The sequence below is a fragment of the Bombina bombina genome, chromosome 7 (assembly GCF_027579735.1).
Source record: "Bombina bombina isolate aBomBom1 chromosome 7, aBomBom1.pri, whole genome shotgun sequence".
Classification (NCBI taxonomy): Eukaryota; Metazoa; Chordata; class Amphibia; order Anura; family Bombinatoridae; genus Bombina; species Bombina bombina.
In genome coordinates, this window is record NC_069505.1 from 568,630,125 (window position 1) to 568,652,518 (window position 22,394).

Genomic DNA, 22,394 nt, shown 5'->3' on the forward strand with positions numbered 1-22,394 from the left:
ATGTTGATGCTCCTGAGACATTTTTCTTTTCAGCTCAATTTTGCAGTCCCGGTAGCAATGTTTAATAGAATCGACATCCCTGTTGTGGCCCCCTACTGCATTAACTGCATCTCTTATCTCTAGCCAGAGCTTCCTCTTGTCCTTCGGGGTGGCCTTCTGAGCTTGCAGCCTCCTAGCCCTCGGCACAAATGCCTCTACGAGTGCCTCCTTCTCCTCCATAGTAAACCTTGCCTCCCTAGTCAGCTTGGCCTTCCCCTGTGATGGTGTCCTCCGTTTCCCTGACTGTGAAGCCCTACTCTGCCCGCCACTGGGCCCAGCCACTTGTTCATCTTGAACTAAGTGGCTGGGTCCACCCACCGCTTCCTCCCCCACTTCCTGCCCCCCTTCCTGCCCCCCTTCTTGTCCTGTTCCTCTCCCTCTCCCCCTCCCCTCCCCTGACTAATCTCCTGCCTGCCCTCCTCTTCCATTTCTTCTCTACACTAATCCCTAACTCCTACAACAAAAAGTGAATGTGCCCAAATGAAAGGGGGTCAAAATAAATAAATAAAAAGACAAAAAAAAGTGCTCAAAGTGTGAAAGGGATATAAATAAAAGAGGGTAAGGAGTATTTAACAAACTAAAACATAGTTTTAAAAGTAGACAAAAATGAGGATATGTAAACTAAATGTAACAATGGGATGGGTATGGGATTAGAGGGAATGGGGTATGGGATTAGAGGGAATGGGGTATGGGATTACAGGGAATGGGAATACAGGGAACGGGTATGGAGTGTAGTATGAGAGGGGATGGGGTATGGAGTGTATGTAGTGTTATTGATAAGTGTATGTATGTATTGAATGTGTTTGCGTGTAAATGTGTTACATATACAGAAAAAGCACTCGCACACTCAACCAAACCAACTCTCGCTCACTACCGCTCTCTTCCTATCTCACACTACCACTAACTAACTCACACCACCACTAACTAACTCACACTACCACTAACTCACACTAACAATAACTCACACTACAACTAACTCACACTACCACTAACTCACACTACCACTATCTAACTTGCACAATAACACTAACTCACTCCCAATAACACTAACTCACTCTCTCACACTAACTCTCCCAATAACACTAACTCGCACTAACTCTTACAATAACTCACTAAATCTCTAATCTCCAAAAACCCACCAGCAACACAGTCAAAGAAGCCATGCTTGTGTCGTGCTTATATACCCTGTGTAAATGATTAATGATGTACCGGTTTGCCTTGTAAATTGTGTTCAGGTGTGCTTTGTTAGTAATTAGTATGTGTGCAATGTGTATTAGTTGTGTGAATTTGCGCATGCTCATATTGAATTAGTATTTGTGGAATGTGTAAAATGTGATGATGTCATAGTGATCGTTTTGCATGACATTGTCCAATAGTATTATGTGTAAATGTAAATGTTTATTTGTGATGGTGTCGTATTTGTGAAGTGTTGTGAATGTTTGTTTGTACTAATATTCCGTAATGTTGAATGTGAGTGTTTTGATTGTGTATGAGTGTGCAAATTTTTCTTTTCGTGTTGTTTTGTTCCATGTTTTGTTCCGTGTTCCATGTTTATTTCCCCAGCTTCTGAACAAGTAATGCGTGTGTGCTACATTTTGTGATTGTTGTTATGACATTTTCCTTTTGTTTTTATTGTGCATTATGTGGTAAAGGTCATATGACCGAGCAGTGCGTATTTCTCGCGAGATCGAGTGTTAGGTGAAAAAAGCGTGCTTTTCTGATTTCTCAAAAGATCTCTATGGGAGACTGTCTAACGCGGGCGTGATTACGTGTCTAAAATATACGTGATAGGAGTCGCGTTAGGAGCTTGTTTGGAAATTCGTAATACCAGCGTTAAAAACAGTGCATTAGAAAAAAAAGACGCATAGCTAACGCACCCCTTCTAATGCAAAACTCTAAATCTAGCTGAATGAAAGTATGTTGTTTTACTACAAAAACCTCATGGTGTTTATTGTCCCTTTAAGGACAACCCCTTTCCAATTATTTATTAGAAGACCAAAATTTTTTTTGGATGGAACATTGGTTTTATGCATTGGCAAAACACACAAATTACCCCTACCATATTGGCTGACATGAACTAACTGCCATGCGGACAAGGTTCTCAACTTGCGAACCTGTCCTCATGGCTTTGTTATGTACGGGCAGGGGACCCTGTTTGTCAGCTGCTAGTATGAACTATTACACACCCAAGGGAGTTTGTAATGCCGTCCCCTTCTCTTGCGCAAAAGAAGGTCCTGTCAATCATTTTTCTCTGCAAACCCAGAAGTGTTGAAGACTGTAAGAAGCAGAGGTCTGATTATCGCTGCTTCATACATTGCGGTCACAAGATAAATAAATTACTATATCCAACTCAGCAACCAGGTATTACAAAGAAGGTGCCGCTGCAGACTGAGGTCTCTGCAAACCTCCAAAGTGTATCCACAATACAGAATGTCCACAGCACTTTGTGTTTCCTTTATTGGAACAAGCTAAAGTTCATGTAAGATTCATGCTTACACTACTTAGTACATGGTGCCCATTGAATGACTTAGGTAGCAAGAGGGGGCTAAGCAAATGCTAAGGGTGGCCTTGAAGCAATATCACCAAACAGATACAAATGCTACCGGCTAAATAAATTTATGTTAAAGGGATAGGAAAGTCCAAATTAAATTTACAAGACTCAGATAGAGCATGTCATTTTAATACCCTTTTAACATCACTTCTATTTTTTTAATGTGCTTCATTCTCTTGGTATTCCTTGTTGAAAACTAATATGCACATATCCTACACTAGTGGGAGCTAGCTGGGGATTGGTGCCTGCATAAATGTGTCTCTTGTGATTGGCTAACTAGGTGTGATCAGCTAGCTACCACTAGAGCAATGCTGATCCTTCAGCAAAGGATAACAAGAGAATGAAGCAAATGTGATAATAAAAGTAAATTTAAAAGTTGTAAACAATTATAGACTAGATTACCAGTGGATCACAGAAATGTTCTTTCTCAATATTTGCGCTCCACTCAGTAATACTATCGCACGCAAATGTGAGCTGGTATTACAAGTTAGGCGCAATGCGAACACAACCTCGAGTTTACATTGCATGAAAACTTTGCACTTACAATGTATTTGTATAACTATGTAGATACTGTAAATATTTGACATTCCAATGTTCTGCACATTTATTTATGAATACATATTCCTATATATATATATATATATATATATATATATATATATATATATATATATATACACACATATAAATATACACAGTCATATTGTCACCCCTGCATTTCTGTCATATAATGTACCACGTCACCCAGAAGATTGTTGCAATTACAATTGTTTAGGAATTCTCATGTTTATTTCTTTTAATTGTATTGGTATGACACAAAAAAAGTGGAGAAAAAAAGCCAAATCTTACACATTCCATGCAAAACTCCAAAAATGGACTGGCCAAAATTATTTGCACCTTCTCAAAATTGTAAGAAATTATTACATTCCTAGTTTGTGATGCTCCTGTAATTTGAATGAGATTCTAAATGAAAAGTGATGCTATGGTCAATTTTTCAGCGCGATAGCCATACCGCAACACTTGTAATCTTACTGTAAGTTATTTTGCTGTGTTTAGTGATCCTTTAAGGATTTTATGCCTCATCAAGTTTGAAATTCAACCTATAATCTGTTTGTAAATACTTTTTGCAACATGTTTCACATAATATTTTAAAAATATTAAATTAGTGACCTACTTTGGCAATTTAACATGGCATGTGTTGGATTTTTGCATGATTTTTTTTTAACTGCACATGCTCAGTTGACATTTTTAGAAACAGTAATTTCCTGTTTCATTAAAATGTTAAAATATTGAGGGGTTGTGGCTAGGAAGCAACAATTACTGGTCGCAAATTATGAATCTCCCAGACCACTTCTAATAATTCGCCTATTATCCTAGTTGTCTTTTATCATCCTATTCCACAACTACAAAAAAACTCTGATTACCCTATCTATTGCTGTTTCGATTGATGTTGAGATTGTCCACCTATGTCATCTGAGATCTGATCTAGCTCATGGTGAATTCATGCGGTGGCCTACAAGCGAGCTCTCAACAACCCCCTCCCCCCCTAGCACTCCAGGTTGAACAGCTTTGAACCTGCTGTTGATGTCAATTTATATTTACATAGAAGAGAAAACCAGTTACCTTTTCTACTACTGATTATTTACAGCAGTGAATTTGTGGACTCCTGATAGAGGATTATGAAGACCTCACAAGGGTGAAAACTCTCTTAGCAAATGTTGATAACCTAATGACTGACAGATTTAACCAGCTATTAACCTGCATACAATCCCCAGATGCAAGAGAGAATGACACTGTTGTATCTTTAACACAAAAAGAGAGGCTCGCTGAGCAGAATCAAAAACTACAGAATACAATCGCTCCATTATTTAAGATGAGCAGCGCTGACAGTGACAAACAAAAATATGTAAAGTTGAGAGCCCCTTTTGTTCTTCACTTACCCGAGCTCCAGGGGGTGCGGCCAGCCTGCTGGACTTGGAGGTGAATTGCTTGCATTCTCAGGCAGATGATCTAGCCGGACCTACTAACATATCAGTGGCTCCTTACTCCCACGAGTGCAAAAACTGTCAGAAGCACCGGTGGCAAAATCCACCGTACTATGGGGTCTGTTTATTAAGCAACAGGTGTTGATTTGAAGCCCCAGCGTTCAGGTCCACCTGAAATGATGGGTCTCTGATGGGTCTCTGAAGCATCAGTTAAAAGACATTTTAGGTAGCAGACTGAAATCATCCTGATCCGATCGGTATTATTGATGGCCCCTGCCAGCGGCCGATTGACGGCCAGTGAGCAGAGGGCAGCATTGCACAAGCATTTCACCAGAAAGGTTTGTGCAATGTTAAATGCCCACAGCGTATGCTGTCGACATTTAGAGAGGTCGAGCAGACATGATTCGCTACAGCGAATCATGTCCGCTCCACCATTGCTAAATATACCCCTATGTCTCAAAGTGAGAGTCTCAGTCCATCCTCTTAGAGCTTTGCAGTCCCCGGTTGAATACGCTTCCCAGATGGAAAACTACCTCTACCCAGTAATGGATATGCAACATATTTTCAGCTGGATGAAGGTACCTTTGCAACAGAGCAACCCTGATAAATGTGGCGTGGGTTAGTAGAAGACTCCCTCTCTATACCATGGAGGACGGTTTACTATTACTCTCCCTCTCAAGATTATTGTCTCAAAGACACTGAATGACTGCATCTTATTATATTAGAGAGTTGTTTCTTTAGCTATGCTGTTACCTTTTTTTCAGCCAATGACAGTATGTTGAGTTCTCCTCTTTATTTGTGTTACCGTGTTTTTATATCATACTGTACTCCCTATTCTTAGTCCACTGCTCCTAATACCTTACTTTACAGTGCAAAGGGTAAAATATGTAGACTCGGTTCACCTACTATTTAACATGTTCCCTATCTGGAAGTCCAATATGTTGATTACGGAGATTGATCAATTAATTTACCTCCCTCCCACAAAATGTTATCAGTTTAATCTGTGCTGATGTATATTTAAAAAAGCAGGACGGAGCAACAGTTCATTTTAAGTAATTAGAATTTTTTAATGGTATACGCTCTTGCAGACATACAATGTGGTCTTATCATTTTAAACCCGCTCTACAGTTGTTCTGGAGTGAGAGGACCTATAAACGTTTTAGTTGTAGCATAACAATAAATCCACTTTATCTAGTTATGTTTTGGACTTATGTGCATTAACAACAGTAGGTCTCAGCTCTCATTTTCACCTACTAATATCTCCTCTTGTTCATCAGACTTTTATTAATATTTATATTATTGTAATACTTGGAATAGGCAGATGTAAGGAAAGTGGTTGCAGTAATTGCTCATATGACACTTGCTTAAACTTGTGTGACTTTGCCTTTAAGAGAGTGAAAGCATAAGACACTTGCACTAACGTGTGTGACTTTGCCTTTAAGAGAGTGTGCCTTTAACAGAGTAAAAGACATTAATTAACTTCAAGTAGATGACACTGAATTTTACTAAGTCATGCTACAAGTGGTAAACAACCGATGGATGCTAATGATAAGAAGTCAAAACCCAGACAGAACAAGGGTGTAACCTTGGCAGGGGTCACTTACTGACATTAAGGAACATCTTGATAACACATTAGTATAGGGGCTAATGCTTAGGTAATATTGTTAAAAGATTAATTATTATTAATTGCAATAGGCTAAGTAATAAAGCCATTATGATGTTTAGCTATTAATTATATCTATGGAAAGATTGTTAAAACTATTATTGATGTATTTGACAAAAGTAACTGCATAAGACCACATAATCAGATGTGTAATGTTAGGCAGAAAAACATGTTTGTTTGAAACTAAAGATGACGGCATTGCAGTTTAGGAATACGTCAGAGATAGTACCTGGGCATGCTTGGTTGAGGCTAAGACAGACTGGCCAGATGTCTTGGGCCACAGCCAACCTCAGAGGGAGCAGTCTCAGAATCTGTGGAGTTGCGCCAAAACTGTTACACAAGTGAACAGTATAAAGAAGGGTACCTGTGGGCAATCTGATCAGTCTGAGTGTCTGAGTGTCTGAGTGTCTGTGTATTTTTGGTGTGTGTATTTGAGTGTATTTTTGAGACCTGTGGATGGACGCATCTTCAGTGTCGTTTTTTCCCGCTGATCGCCTGTTTTTCTCCTGGTCCAAAGATTGCCCAGATGTCCCCTCCCATTGCGCCCCAGAAGCGGCAGGATAGGATGATGCAACCAGAGATCACGGTGATGTATTAATTCGTTTGTTTAAAGCTAGCTAGAATTGTTTTAGTGGTAATACAACATAAGATTGTTATCAGTCGTTGCGCAGGCAACTAAATGTAAATGAAAGCTACATAGATGATTATATGAGTATTGCCATTGCATAGAGTGTTACAAGCATGAACAGTGGTTTGTGGTATTTTGTTTCCATGATTATGTTGCAGAATAAAACCATCATTGTTATTATAAGATTGCAAAAACCTGTGTAATGTGTCAGTCATTTCCTTGCTGAAAAGTGATATATGATAACATCATATCCTGAAAAAAGAATCACATAACATTATTGGCGTAGTCGGCAGGATGCATAATTGTTTATCACTTGAGCAAAGAAACTGACAGTTTTCTTAATGAATGTGCAGAGCTGATAGACGCAGCTCCGAGCGAAAGTGAAACCCCTTTGTAGATAAAATAATAAGCCAGAAAAATATATAGTTGTATCTTGCATGGTCAGGAGTATAAATATATATGTTTCTGGATTAGTTAGAATTGAATTGTTAATTCCTCAAATGAGCCATGAAAGCTGTGTAAATAAACAGCTATTTCATGGACATAGTCACAATTGTCACCTTGGAATGAAATTAATTGATATTGCACAGGTATATACATATTAACATATATTGTTATTGTTACTGTGAATTTATTGATTGATGTCAGCAATAATTGAAGGTATTATGAAAATGTTTAGGAAGAAAGTACAAACGGTTTCCCCCTTCATGGCCTCAAAATATTGCGGCTTGGGAGGGGACCCCATATCAGGAATTAGCAGGGGAAGTCTTGTCTGGGACTGACCTCCCAGATAACGCTGAATTTTTTAACAAAATAGAACCTTGTGAAGTGTTGAATAAATTACAGAATGTAAAAGTTAAGACAAATTCAGACACAGAAAGGTTACATAAGAAATTATGGGTGTTATTACAGGCATACAGAAAGACACACGAGCAGTTAGAGGAAGCTGTAGAGCAGATGGTGTGCCTGCAGAGTCAGAATAAATTGCTATTAAAAAAGAGCCAGTGTTATGAAGATGTAGCTCAACAGGCTGTGGTTAAGGTAGCCAGGGCCAAAGTAAAGCGGAAGGGTGGTAGGTTGAGCAAAAGTAAGTTACAATCAGTATTACAGAGCAGGGCCAGATGGGACCCTGGGGGGTGGGATGAAACTTTGCAGAAATGGAAGGTCCATTTGGGAAAAGCAGTAAATGTACTGAATGACAGATCTATCACTGACAGTGAAATCTCACTGTCCAGAATGATAGGCACACAGGAGTACATTGAGCATCATGCTCAACATGCTGTGGTAACGTGTTGGGAAACTAGCCCTGAGGGGAAAATGTCCCTAGTTGATTCCCAAACAAAGTCCACTGGAAAAGGATACCAATACCTGGATGGGACAAAAAGGGCCAGTGCCCCTGAAGCCCCAGGGCCAGGGTTGGACTTGCTTTCGTTGGAGGACCTGGAGTAATATTTCCAGGGCCCATACGAAACAGGCCAAGCTCCCAGTATCAGTATGGTCTATTTTAAGCAGGCTTTGATTGATACTGAAGTGGAGGCAACTTAGATTTATTAGAGGGGGGAGACTATAGAGGTAAAACAAGCAGGGGTGGCATTGAAAGTAGGAAGTCTCCCTAAGCAGTGATGTTTTGTTTTAATTGTACCCATCCCAGAGTATTTAATTAGCATAGATGTATTAAAAGGGAAGTTACAATCTAGTGAATGTAGTCAAGGATAGGGAGCAATGATTGGTTGCATGTGCCTACGGGCAAGTGCTATTTGTGGAATTAATTAAAGTGTTTCCTTCCTAGATATTTGCTGGTGTCGCTGTTATTGTAACTGGTGCTCTGTTGGGACTCCTTTTGGTCGTATGAGCCAGAGGATGAAACGTGAGGTGTCCAGTGCCAGCTATCACACCTTCTATGAGGGAAGCATGACCGTTCCGTATTGCACAACATGGGCATCCTGCTCCCTCCCATTTACCTTTGATGATGACGTAAAAAACATGAAAGGTGCCTGTCTGACCAAGAATGAATATGGAAATTGGATGCTCCTTACCAAGTGAGAAACGGTGGTATTTGAACTATCAGAAGAAGAGACAATTACCTGTGACATCCCTTCCTTCACTGTACATTGTGTAACTAAAGATTTTTGTTCTGCTGCAGTGACCAGGGAAGACTGTAAGGACTCTAAGAAGGATGAGAGCTGGACAATTGTTTTACAGGATGAGAACTTAATATTTGAACTGCAAGAAGGGGTTGGGTTGATTTGTGAAAATCCCAGTACGCCTTCCACTTCCCCAAAACTAACAGTGGGGATTCAGGAACGCATTTTAGGTTGTAAAACATCCACTGATACACAGGTTCGTGCTGTAATGTTAAACATATCATACACTGATGGGGAACCAGAGGGACTGACATATGTGTGTAAATATACAGGAAAAGAGTCATCTGAACCTCTTTTAATGTATATCAGGAGACCTGTAATGGATGGGAAATTATTAAACAACCGACACAAGGGAAAAAGGGACCATGCACGGCGCCATTTAGGCTCCCTGCATGCCTCCTCATGGGAACTTGATAATACCTTTGTAAAAACTGCCAAGGATGTGTTTAATGTGACAAATGTTCAGGGACCATGTTGGGTATGTGGGTTTGTGCCTCACGGGCAGACTAGGGGTTACCCTTATTTAGGTGTCCCTTTAACCATGAGTATGCTTGCCGATATGATTGGGAATAAGACTGTGTGGAATTTTACAGGTCTTAACACACCAGGTAGGGATGACTTGCTGGATAAGTTGCATCTAGCTAATAATGTGACTACAGGTGCTATTATGTTTCAAAATCTAGATGGGGATATATATAGTACTAATAACCTAACCCAGCTACCTGACATGATAATGTTAATGTATAACATAGGACGGCTAGTTAAAAATAGGACAGGGGTATTCAACATTAAACTGAAATTCTATGACTTCTCATATTTGACATATGCCCATGAGAAATGGAAGACTAAGTTTGGTGAGCCCAGAGACCTTATTAAAGACTGGTACCAGCTTAATAGGGAAACACTAGCAGGTAACACACGGACTAAGGATGGGAGGAAGCGATTGAATAGGATATGTCCTCCTTTTGTTAAGCTGCCAGTGGGATATTATTGGTTGTGTGGGAGGTGGGCAGTAAAGGTAATACCTTGCACCCATTATGGCCCATGCTTTTTAGGATATATATTCCCTGCTTTTAACATAACCACCACGCTTCCACCACCTATGTTGCATAGAATACAAAGATACCTTGATCTGGACAAAATACACAATGGAGTTAAAATTAGTGAAGGTATGCGCCTGCTTGCAACATTTGTCCCTCATTATGGGGCTGCTACAGCCCTCACCAGATTAAACACGCTAGCTGATTTAGTAGATGAAGCTTTTAATGTAACTGAAGATGCAATAAAGCTTTTAGCACTAGAACAGGAACAAATTAGGATGGTGGCATTGCAGAATAGAATGGCTCTAGACTACCTCCTAGCTGCAGAAGGAGGAGTTTGCCAGAGAATCCACCAGCAATGCTGTGTGTACATAGAAGACAATGCAGGTAGAATCAAACATGACCTACACAGATTAGAAGAAGTGCAAAAGCACATACGTGAGGTACATGACGATTCATTTAGCAAATGGCTTAAAGACTTTGACTGGACTTTTGGACTGGGGGGATGGCTTGGAAGCTTAGGCAAAACTATAGTTAAATGGCTATTAATAAGTCTGGCTTGCTTGTGTGCGATATTCATTATAGTAAAAATGTTTGGATGTTTCTGTAATACATTAGGTAGGATGTGTTTTAAACCAAAAGACAATATTACTTGAGTGGATAAGTCTTAATTATTAAGGTATGTGTTTAGAAACAAGCAAGGTGTCACATGACCAAGGGGTGGAATGTAAGGAAAGTGGTTGCAGTAATTGCTCATATGACACTTGCTTAAACTTGTGTGACTTTGCCTTTAAGAGAGTGAAAGCATAAGACACTTGCACTAACGTGTGTGACTTTGCCTTTAAGAGAGTGTGCCTTTAACAGAGTAAAAGACATTAATTAACTTCAAGTAGATGACACTGAATTTTACTAAGTCATGCTACAAGTGGTAAACAACCGATGGATGCTAATGATAAGAAGTCAAAACCCAGACAGAACAAGGGTGTAACCTTGGCAGGGGTCACTTACTGACATTAAGGAACATCTTGATAACACATTAGTATAGGGGCTAATGCTTAGGTAATATTGTTAAAAGATTAATTATTATTAATTGCAATAGGCTAAGTAATATTAATTGCAATAGGCTAAGTAATAAAGCCATTATGATGTTTAGCTATTAATTATATCTATGGAAAGATTGTTAAAACTATTATTGATGTATTTGACAAAAGTAACTGCATAAGACCACATAATCAGATGTGTAATGTTAGGCAGAAAAACATGTTTGTTTGAAACTAAAGATGACGGCATTGCAGTTTAGGAATACGTCAGAGATAGTACCTGGGCATGCCCTGATAAGCTTGGTTGAGGCTAAGACAGACTGGCCAGATGTCTTGGGCCACAGCCAACCTCAGAGGGAGCGGTCTCAGAATCTGTGGAGTTGCGCCAAAACTGTTACACAAGTGAACAGTATAAAGAAGGGTACCTGTGGGCAATCTGATCAGTCTGAGAGTCTGAGGGTCTGAGTGTCTGAGTGTCTGTGTATTTTTGGTGTGTGTATTTGAGTGTATTTTTGAGACCTGTGGATGGACGCATCTTCAGTGTTGTTTTTTCCCGCTGATCGCCTGTTTTTCTCCTGGTCCAAAGATTGCCCAGATGTCCCCTCCCATTGCGCCCCAGAAGCGGCAGGATAGGATGATGCAACCAGAGATCACGGTGATGTATTAATTCGTTTGTTTAAAGCTAGCTAGAATTGTTTTAGTGGTAATACAACATAAGATTGTTATCAGTCGTTGCGCAGGCAACTAAATGTAAATGAAAGCTACATAGATGATTATATGAGTATTGCCATTGCATAGAGTGTTACAAGCATGAACAGTGGTTTGTGGTATTTTGTTTCCATGATTATGTTGCAGAATAAAACCATCATTGTTATTATAAGATTGCAAAAACCTGTGTAATGTGTCAGTCATTTCCTTGCTGAAAAGTGATATATGATAACATCATATCATGAAAAAAGAATCACATAACAGCAGATTACCATTAAAACTTTTAATCGTGTTAGTATATCCTAAAGACTAGCCATCAGTAAGTGGAATGCATATGAGTAAGGGGGTTAATTTGTTCTTTATATACTATATTTATTTACATACAAATAGAACTATTCTTGTTAACACATTCAGATTAGAGGATGTGTAATTGTTTCATGCACGGCATTTCACCTTTGGCCCAGAGGTCTACATCCCCCTACCTTACACATTTACAGACATCCCAACTCTCCCTGAAGTTCAGGGAGTCTCCATGATTCTTATAGCGGCTCCCTGATGCCAGCAAATGGAGTGCAATCTCCCTGAAACTCCAAGTACTATGATCCAATGTGGCCCAAATTCTGGAAAAGTGTTTCTTTAAGGAATTCCCTTAGTTGCTAGGACGTTATAGAACCCTCAAAGCATCAGTAACCAAAAAGCCCCACTGATTTTAATAAAATAAAACACAAATACTACCTTAATTACTGCAGGTAATTAAACTTCGTATTCTAAAATATTTGAGCATTCAACAAGTGTACGATCACTGGAAAATAGGTTTGTTGTATGCGGATGTGCAATAAAGCAACAGTTTTTTTTAATGTGACTTTAGTGGGAATCTACTTTAATGATAAGTCTATATCTTATTTAGGGTTTCAAGGTGTCCAATATATTACTGGGAGGGAGGGGGGTGGCGGCGCAGAAGCGGGAGAAGCCACCTCCCTGAAATGAGTTTTTTCAGGTTGGGATGTCTGCATTTATGTGGAAAAGGACTCAGGTACCCTATAGCTTCCTGTTTTTTTCATTATCTTTTAATATCTACCTATATTAAATCATCTAACTGATATGCTACTGTTCCTGTACATTACCATTTTCTCTGTATCCCTGATCTATATCAGTCTTTATTAGCTAATAAGTGGCCTTGTTCCAGAAATGATTACACATCAGCCCATAGGTGGCCCTATATCACTATAGCTGTTTTTCTCAAATGTATATAGGCCCAGGTGTGGCCTCAATCTTCACAGGTGGTTGTTTATGTACAAAATAGAGGTTTCAATTTCACCAGTTTGCTTTATATGCTCTTTTGTATGTTAACTACTGAAATCACAACATGTCATTCCAATTTCTCAGGACTGTTTCATAACTTATAATATTGTAACATTTGCTAATAATCTCAATAAAAAAAGTTAAAATATTGAACAGCTCACACTTTTAAACTATGAAACCTTTATAAATAAAACAGGATCATCAGAATGTTCGTTGATGAAGTCTAAATGTAACTTTCAAGACATAGAACAAGCAGTTTTACAAAAATAAATCCAATTTACTTCTACTATAAAATGTACTTTGCTCACTGTGTATCCTAAGTTTAAAAGCATACCTATGTAGGATTAGGAGTGTGCACATGTCCTGAGCACTATATTGCAGCTGTATTCCTAACAACGGGTTAGATTGCAAGTGACGCACTAACTCATGCGCACAAACAATAAGGGGTATATAGCAGCTCTTTGAGCAGCTATGAAGAGAACAATCATAGATGTGCATACAGGATGTGCCAGGTGTGCCCAGGCAAACCCTAATACAGCCAACTCCAGACTAGCCTGAATGACACAACTGCAAGATTTTCCAAGTGCACCACCATTACCTGGGGCCACTCAGAACTTTACATGTGAGCCCTTCTCCCTCCAATCTGCTGGAAGTAAGAGGGAGAGCCTAGACTTGATCACCAATTCTGCCCTCACTGAGCTGCTGCTCTTGCGAGGTGCAATAATATGATTGTAGGATGTAGTGCAACATCATATTCCCCATCACTGCAGTCACCCAGGACGGAAAACCTATCAATAAGGTGGGTTCTATTAACCAGGGCACAATTAAATCACTGCTATTGCACTTTAATTTGTGAACGACATGATGAGAATTGTAGGTTCCATGCCATGCACAATTTTAGTGTGATGTCATCAGCTTCAGCAGCACAAGGAGACAAAGTCTTAGGGACAGATTCTCTAAAGCTCTCTGGTCTGGCAAGATTCTATAAGATGCCCTTCAGCATTATGAGGCACCTCAGGTATTATTTTAAAGCCATGAGTTTTGAGAATTGGGCCCTATGTGAACTAGGCAGTCTTCGTGCACTGCAGTGGGCAGGGCTGGGAGCCACTCCTTCAGGTTCGCATGTTGAGGGTTTTAATTATCTGGTTATAAATATATTTACTAATTTTTGAGTGCCTTCTTATCGCTGCTAGGACATATTGGTATTTGTGGCATTTTTGTTGAGTTTCTATCTTTATTTGTTCTTCATTTAATATGCTATTTTGAATTAAAATTAATGTCCTTTCTTTTCATGTATTTTTGTCATTTAAAAAAAAAAATCCCTGAATGTACACCCCAATGAAATCTGCTGCACACACCAACTAGAACAAAGTTTTGATAATAGACGTAAATTGGAAATATAATTGCGTGCTATATCTGAATCATGAAAGTTGAAATTACAGTCCATTTAAGTGTCTCAGTGATGAAAAAATGATTGCACATTATTAAAAATTGACAGTAAAAGGTTAATTAAAGGGGTTTGTTAAGACTCTTTTCCTATTGGCTGCATAGTTTTACTTTGATGCTGATCTGTTTTGAGCCTTTAAAAATGTCTGTTCACCCTTTAAATGTAGAAAATCCAAAGATTGAGCTGTAAATAATACAAAGCAAACATTAGATACATATGTTGGTATTGGTATATTTCTCACAATAGCTTCAATCCCCGTTTCAGTGCTTCTTTTACATCTTTATTTTTTAAGCTGTATATCAGGGGATTGAGCATGGGGACGGCAGCTGCATTAAAAAAAGAAAACAGTTTGTTATAATTCAAGCTGTCCATAGAGGTTGGCCTCAGGTATTGGCAGATGAGAGTGGTGTATAGGAGAATGACAACTGTGAGGTGTGACGAACACGTGTAGAAGGCTTTACGTCTCCCAGTGCTAGAGTGAATTCTCAAAATGGCAGCAATGATAAGAATGTAGGAGATAAAGGTCAAAGAAAAAGGGATCAAAATGCCAAACAAGGTTCCCTCAAACTGAATGACAAGTTCAAGAGCAGTGGTATCACTGCAAGACATTTTAATTAAGGGAACAAGATCACAATAAAAGTGGTTTATAACATTAGTAGTATAGCAAGTAAAACGTAATAACAGGAGGATGTAAGGAATAATTTCAATAAATCCAAGTACCCAACAGATGGTCGCCAACAGACCACATAGTATACGGTTCATGATCATATGATAGTGCAAAGGGTTACAGATGGCAACATAACGATCAAAACTCATGCCGGTTATTACTAACAGTTCATCAGCCATTAAAGATGATATTAAATACATCTGTGTCATACAAGCGGGTAAAGAAACAGTATTATCCCCTGATATGTAGTTCAGAAGGACCTTATGTAGAGTGAGAGTTGTATAACACATGTCCAGGAGGGATAAATTTCCTAGAAAGAAATACATAGGTGTGTGTAATTGATTATCCAGACAGATAAGCAGAAAAATAGTCATATTTCCACCAAGGGTGATAAGATATATGAGAAGAACCAGAAGGAAGATCATAGTCTGAAGTTTAGGGACATCAGAGATACCCTTCAGTATGTAAAATAGCACCATGGTCTGATTTGCCGGCTCCATCTTTATAAATAGCTGTTTTCTAAAAATTAATGTTCACCTTATTAGAAGAAAAGATGGTATATTGATCGTTGATTAGTATCACAACAAAATATACAAAATTAGATTTATTTATTTTAATTTACATTGGACTATTTTGGGTAAACAGGGAAGTATAAAAAATAATGAACCAGTATGTGATAATAATGAACCAGTAGGCAGTATGTGATACTAATGAACCAGTAGGCAGTATATGATAATAATAAACCAGTAGGCAGCATATGATAATAATGAACAAGTAGGCAGTATGTAATAATAATGAACTATTAGGCAGTATGTAATAATAATGAACCAGTAGGCAGTAAGTGATAATAATGGACCAGTAGGCAGTATATGATAATAATGGACCAGTAGGCAGTATATGGTAATAATGAACCAGTAGGCAGTATGTGATAATAAAGAACCAGTAGGCAGTATATGATAATAATGAACCAGTAGGCAGTATGTGATAATAATGGACCAGTAGGCAGTACATGATAATAATAAACAAGTAGGCAGTATGTAATAATAATGAACCAGTAGGCAGTATGTGATAATAATGAATCACTAGGCAGTATATGATATTAATATGATAAATAAACCAGTAGGCAGTATTAATGAACTAGTAGGCAGCATGTAATAATAATGAACCATTAGGCAGTATATGATAATAATGAACCAGTAGGCAGTATGTGATAATAATGAACCAGTAGGCAGTATGTGATAATAATGAACCAGTTGGCAGTATCTGATAATAATAAACCAGTAGGCACTATGTGATAATAATGTACTATTAGGCAATATATGATAATAATGAACCAGTAGGCTTTATGTGATAATAATGAACCATTAGGCAGTATGTGATAATAATGAACCAGTAGGTAGTATGTGATAATAATGAACTAATAGGCAGTGTGTGACAATAATAAACCAGTAGGCAGTATGTGATAATAATGTACTATTAGGCAGTGATAATAATGGACCAGTAGGCAGTATATGATAATAATGAACCAGTAGGCAGTATGTGATAATAATGAACCAGTAGGCAGTATGTGATAATAATGAACCAGTAGGTAGTATGTGATAATAATGAACTAGTAGGCAGTGTGTGACAATAATAAACCAGTAGGCAGTATGTGATAATAATGTACTATTAGGCAGTGATAATAATGGACCAGTAGGCAGTATATGATAATAATGGACCAGTAGGCAGTATGTGATAATAATGAACCAGTAGGCAGTATGTGATAATAATGTACTATTAGGCAGTATATGATAATAATGAACCAGTAGGCAGTATGTGATAATAATGTACTATTAGGCAGTATATGATAATAATAAACCAGTAGGCAGTATATGATAATAATGAACCAGTAAGCAGTATGTGATAATAATGAATCAGTAGGCAGTATGTGATAATAATGAACCAGTAAGCAGTATGTGATAATAATGAATCAGTAGGCAGTATGTGATAATAATGATCCAGTTGGCAGTATGTGATAATAATAAACCAGTAGGCAGTATGTGATAATAATGAACCAGTAGGCAGTAAGTGATAATAATGAGCCAGTAGGCAGTATGCGATAATAATGAACCAGTTGGCAGTATGTGATAATAATAAACCAGTAGTCAGTATGTGATAATAATGAACCAGTAGTCAGTATGTGATAATATTGAACCAGTAGGCAGTAAGTGATAATAATGAACCAGTTGGCAGTATGTGATAATAATAAAGCAGTAGGCAGTATGTGATAATAATGTACCAGTTGGCAGTAAGTGATAATAATGAACCAGTTGGCAGTATGAGATAATAATGAACCAGTTGGCAGTATACGATAATAATAAACCAGTAGGCAGTAAGTGATAATAATGAACCAGTAGGCAGTATGTGATAATAATGAACCAGTTGGCAGTATATGATAATAATGAACCATTAGGCAGTATGTGATAATAATGAACCAGTAGGAAGTTTGTTCTCTAATTTTTCTCCCCTTTAATGTGTTCCCAGTGGTCCATTTTACCTGCTGGAGTGTATTTGTTTACAAAAGAATAGTTTAGCTTTATTTGTTATTTGCAATAGCTCATGTTGCCTGTTATATGAACCCAAAATATGAGTAACAAACGTTTTATTTGTATAAAAGCTATGTAAATAGCAGACAATAGCACCATTATATGAACTGTAATAAGTAAGTAATATGAAAATAACATCCAGAGACAGACAGTCTGTTTCTCTCTGTCTGTCTCTGGATGTTATATAATTCTGACCTATGCTTCTTATTTAACTTAATCTTATATATTTAAATTTATGTAGTGGAATTTGTTGTGGAAATGCCCTAAGATTTTTTTTATAGTAATTGTGGACTGTTTTTCAGTGAAACTATAATACTATAAGCCCACCCCTGACTGCACCCGGTTGTGGTGTTGTGGTGTTCTTGTAGGGATCTTTTTCAATCGCTGAATTCTCCACAATGGGCTTCTTTATCCTCTAATCTGTTCATATTATTGGGTAGATTTATCAAATGTGGGGCAGACATGATCCACTGTAGCAGATCATCTCTGCCCGACATTGCTAAATGCCGCTAGCATAAGCTGTCAGCATTTATCATTGCACAAGCATTTCTGGTGAAATGCTTGGCAATGCTGCCCCTGCACATTCGCTGCCAATCAGCTGCTAGCAGGGGGTGTCAATCATCCTGATCGTATCCGATCCGATCATCTACCTGTAGCCTATGACATAAATAATAAGCTGCCTACAACATACAATCTACCTGTAGAATATAACATAAATAATAAGCTGCATTAACTTATGTTTCCGGCAAGCCAGAAGGCTTGCGCGGGAAACAGCAGCAGCTGCTACTTCATAAATCTACCCCTAGGTTTTCAAACGGTCATTGATAAGTAATGCAATTTAATTTTTGACTTTAGATACGTTTGTATCTCTTTCCAGGCTAAACAGACAGTGACAAATGGAAATATCTGTTTCCCTTTTTAATTGCATTTATTTTAGTATCTAATAGATACTGTTACCCATATCTGTTTTTATAATAAGTTAAAAAAAAGTTAAGTTTTATGTTTGGCCTCTCACACCCCCTTACTCATTAAGTTAGTGCCTACAGGTATATTTTTTCTCTATCTTTATTTTTGATGTAATTTCATCATACCCTGGCACCCCCCCTCCCCCCTCTCTATTTAGGGTTCTGATGAGTGTATGGGAAATACTATTGAGGTATAATATAGCACACAGTTCAGCATCTTCATTTTTCCTTTCAAATATGAAAATCTTAAATAACATAAAAATAGATTGGGAGTATAGTATACTTTAAAATGCAGCCTTTTGAAGTTTATATTCTACATAACTTGAAAATATATTTTGAAATTAAAGTATATTTAATTATAATAAAAGAAAAAAGAAAACAAGGGGCGCCTCATAGTGTACCAGTGCTAAAGACAACAATCAATGTGGTCAAAGGAATCTCACTCACAGTTTGAAGATGCACCATAAGTGAAAGAGTCGCTATCCGAGCAAGGTGACATATGTAACGGTCAGCTCACTGGTGTCATGTGGTCGTGACTTGGTCCGCGGGTCTCCGCCTCCTCTGTCAATCTGTGAACCAGAGTTTGTGGATAACTTTCACTGATTCCAGCCAAGATGGGATGAAGTATAACTCAGACTCCACAAAGCCGCAATGTACAAAAATGGGACTCAGCAAAATAAAATAGGCGTACACCCAAAGTACAATTAACGCATTTCTCTGCTGCACACAGGCTGTTTCTTCATGTCTGATGAAATGGCCCGTGTGTGGCTGAGAAACACGAATTAAAGTACTTTTTTAACTTATATATAACTTCCTGGCTTGGGCAGGAAAGAAATATTTAAAAATAGTGATTTTGCATTTTTTTAAATGATTTAAAGGACACTAAATAAATATGAATATATATTTTGTTACATTTACTGACCCTCTAAAATTTTTATCTTCTGCAGCCTACAAATGACTGTGCTGAAAAAAAAATATCTGAGCCTGTCAAAGGGAACCCCTGAAATTCTCAACAGATTTCTTTACTTAGAGATTTAAAAACATTTTACACCCATTATAGTAAAACTTCTGACCTTAAATGTGTTCCCAGTGATCATTTTTCCTGCTGGAGTGAATTAAATTCTTTGCAGATAGCCACTTTTACATTTTTTTTGTTATTCAAAATCGCAACTTTTAATGTTGAAACATCCACCTATGTTAAGGTGTCTTCAAAAAAATCTTTGCCAACAAGAGTCATCAGAAGACATCAACCTCCCAGTGGGAGAGAGCCCAGCCTTTTTTAAAGGATGTTCCTGCATAAGCTTTAAATACAATTAACTCTTATATACTGCTTCCCTAAAAACACTGTGCTTGTAAACTATAGTATATTAAATATATAAATGAAAATCTACAAACTGTGAAATTATTTACTTACTATGACAAACTCAATGGACATTGTACTGGGCCCTGTTCTTGTACTGGGCCCTGTTCTTTTTAATATTTTTATTAATGACTTGAAGCAAGGATTAAATAGCGACATCTCTATTTTTGCAGATGATACTAAGTTAAGTAAGGTAAATAGGTCAGAGCAGGATGAACTTTCGTTACAAAGGGATCTGCAAAAATTAGAAGTATGGGCAAGTAAATGGAAAATGAGATTTAATACAGGAAAATGCAAGGTTCTACATTTTGGAAGTAAAAATAAGCAGGCAACATATTTTTTAAATGGGACAAGACTTAGCCAAACAGAGGAGGAAAGGGATTTGGGAGTAGTAATAGATAACAAGCTAAAGATGGGTGCACAATGCAGGGCAGCAGCTTCAAAGGCTAATAAGATACTAGCATGTATTAAAAGAGGCATTGGCTCGCAGCCGCCGGAGGTGTCAATCAACAACCTCACACTTCTACCAACTGAACCATCCTGGGCTAACAGCAAACTGCCTCCCTGACCGCATACTTCTGCTGCCCGGAGGGTCGGGGCTCCGCTCCGGTGCAGCAGCTTAACACCGCATAGGCAACAGTGATTGGGAAGCGGCTTGGAACTATTGGCGCGTGGATCTTCCCCTGCAGGGGGTCCTACCTTAATACCCAAGTGGTGAGTGGTGTCGGGGATCACCCCGACCATAGCCAGATCTAGGCTGTGAGGTGTGTGGCCCTAGAAGGACATCGTGAGCGGTGCTGTGCCAGTGATCCTTTGGCGCGAATCTTCGCCATCTTGAGGCCTGGGAATCGGCAACATCTCTGCAGCGCACCTCAACCCCCAGCGGAGTGGATAAGTTCCGGCAACCACCAAGCTTGAAAGAAAAGAGGAAGAGAGGTAAGAAAGTACACCGAAGGTTACATTACATTACATCTCTCCCTCTATGTGACTGACTTGAGGCAAATTAGCTCAGAAGCAAATTGCAATGCGGCCATTAGCCTGACTGCATCCCAACCTATTTGAGCATTATTGATCCCTGCTCTCACTGTCTACCCAGCTGGATACAATTCTGAGACATTTACTGTAAGGGGTCAAATTTTCTTACTCAGTCTGATATATTAGGGGCTCAGATCTGCCATATTGTATTCCCTTACAACCCTAAGGATCAAACTCTACACATGTTTAACAGCTTGCAAATTATATTGCTGCCACACACGTGGAACTTTTAGATATTACCAACTTGCATAGATACCCTGAAACAATAAGGGGGTAAAAAAACAAAAAACTGACCTGTTAACAGTGGGGAACAGCCTCACTGACTGGACTGTCCAAGTTTGACAGGAAAACAAAGATCCAGTAAACAGCTACCTGGCTTTATTATCGCTGGAATATATCCTTGCCATTCTAATAAGGTCCCCTGATCACTATACCTAACCCTGGTGTTGGTGGGATATTACAACCTGTAAAAGAAGTGGCACCACCGTTTATAGTGGACATTCATTAAAACACTGACTCACTACTTTATATTCCACTTGCCCCATCTTGGTTCACACCGGACCCCGCAAAGACATTAACCCCTTTGTGGCTGTACCCATTACATCCTTTGCAAGTTTTACCTTCTGAAAGTGTATTAACCTGTCCATGCTGCAGACAATCACACAGGACCATTGCTGTAGAAGGGAAACTCTACAGCCCATATAGTCTATATTGACGCTTTAGACTGTTACCTAATATTGCTGCAGTGTCGCTACACATGTCTTTGGCCCTGTGCTGCACAGTTTGACTTTTTTTACATCAGTGGGCCTTACTATATTGTTAGCTTATTGCTGCTGTGCCAGCTCAAGTGTCTTTGAGTGTTATGTGATTTTACTGCTTGTCTAACAACTTTTATCCACTGCAGGTCCATTGTTAACATATGTGTCTTTGGTCTGCCGACCCAAAGCTGAGTGCTGCATTACATTAATGTCTGCCTAACCAATTTTATTTCCTACAGGTTGTCTCCTTCACAGTAATACTTATTGCAATTACTTAGATAAGTGTAACCTAAAGGTGTAACCCCTCAAGACTCACCCTTTCCGGCCTAGCTAGTCTAGGCTGGTCACTTCCGCTTCCCCTTTCCCCTTCCTTCGGATCATATCCCCTTTCCCTGAGTCGAGAGGGGGCTCTTGTGCCTTAGGGGCAGTCCGCCCAGCAACGCTGCCCATTTGGTTGTATGTGGTACTCAAAATCCA

At 38.7% G+C, this 22,394-nt stretch overlaps 1 protein-coding gene across 1 annotated transcript; it reads right to left on the reverse strand.

Moving 5' to 3' along the window:
* Window positions 1–14,781: 14,781 nt before the first annotated feature.
* Window positions 14,782–15,714, reverse strand: LOC128636083 (olfactory receptor 1038-like). Its single transcript, XM_053689148.1, has one exon. The coding sequence runs from the start codon at window positions 15,712–15,714 to the stop codon at window positions 14,785–14,787; it is 930 nt and encodes a 309-aa protein (XP_053545123.1). The 3' UTR covers window positions 14,782–14,784.
* Window positions 15,715–22,394: the final 6,680 nt, after the last annotated feature.